A 1250-nucleotide genomic window follows, 5' to 3' on the forward strand; every position below is an offset into this window, starting at 1 on the left:
TATATATAGGCACATATACATGTAATTATATATATTGTTGACTTTAGTCTGCTTTATTTAACTATCTTGCATACAGTTTGGTACCGCTTTCAGGGAAGTGAGACAGGCCGTTTACAGCCGATTAGGGTACGCGTCCATCTATGAGATATATCCCGTACTTAACGGATTGGAACCATCAACAATCAACCAGGCAGACACACGCAGTGAACAGATGCATGTCCAGGATGAGTATGTTGTTATGTACATGCATATGGGACTGTGCAGAGCCTATCTGGTTATCTCACACGTTCATGCAATAACAATCCTGAAACTCACACACCCATGATTGGTATACGCATATGTACAACCGATAATATTGCGTGCAATGGGAACACACTCTATCGCGCCAAGACGGACAATCAAAGCTCATCTTGAGGTCCATGCAACTACCAGCTTTCGTATTTCGTTAAGAATTCGGCGGGCGCAAGGATCATACATTGGATGAATATCGAAATACGCATCAGAGCGACTGATTGCTGTCATGCTATACTTCAGTTAAACCTATGTGTATCACATCATATCCGATGGGTGTCATGGTACAATATACTTTAGTTCAATCTATCTCCTTCACACAACTGATGGCTATCATGCTATACTTCAGTTTACCCATGTGCATCACATATCATATCCGATGGGTGTCATGGTACAATATACTTCAGTTCAATCTATCTCCATCACACAACTGATGGCTATCATGCTTATACTTCAGTTTAACCCATGTGCATCGCATATCTGATTACTGTCACAATGCAATATATGCTTCAGTTCATTTTGATCGAGCTTTGTCACACATTCGAGTAGTGACACGGTACGCAACAGCTCTCAAACGGCTTCTTTTGTGTCGGTGTTGTACTACAGTCCAATTGACGACGAGGTCGAAGGTGAAGTGATTATGAAGCCGTACACGTTGGGCCTCACGCGAGCAGCTGCGGCAGGTGCACCCATAGCCCGTGACCAAGACCAAGATGTCCAGGACATGGCTGACACAAGCGCTGGCAAGTTAATACACTTCCAGCACGGAGATACGAACGCCAAGCATCATCCTGTGTTGTCACGTGCACCGCCTACGGAGAATCTGATGCAGGTTGTGGACTATCTGGTTTGGATTATGACGGCTTGTGTGCCAGGATATATCACAAACCAGCAGGTGAGCATATATATATTTATATATATATATATATATATGTGTGTGTGTGTGTGTGTGTGTAGTA

At 43.3% G+C, this 1250-nt stretch overlaps 1 protein-coding gene across 1 annotated transcript; it reads left to right on the forward strand.

The window, feature by feature from the left end:
- Nucleotides 1–931: 931 nt before the first annotated feature.
- On the forward strand, nucleotides 932–1138 carry SARC_16546 (hypothetical protein; the record flags this gene model as incomplete). The annotated part of the gene is made up of 1 exon (XM_014289352.1): nucleotides 932–1138. A coding segment is annotated over one exon (207 nt), but the record flags the coding sequence as incomplete, so codon positions are not given.
- Between the last annotated feature and the right edge of the window lie 112 nt (nucleotides 1139–1250).

This window comes from Sphaeroforma arctica (genome assembly GCF_001186125.1).
Source record: "Sphaeroforma arctica JP610 unplaced genomic scaffold supercont1.8331, whole genome shotgun sequence".
NCBI lineage: Eukaryota > Ichthyosporea > Ichthyophonida > Sphaeroforma > Sphaeroforma arctica.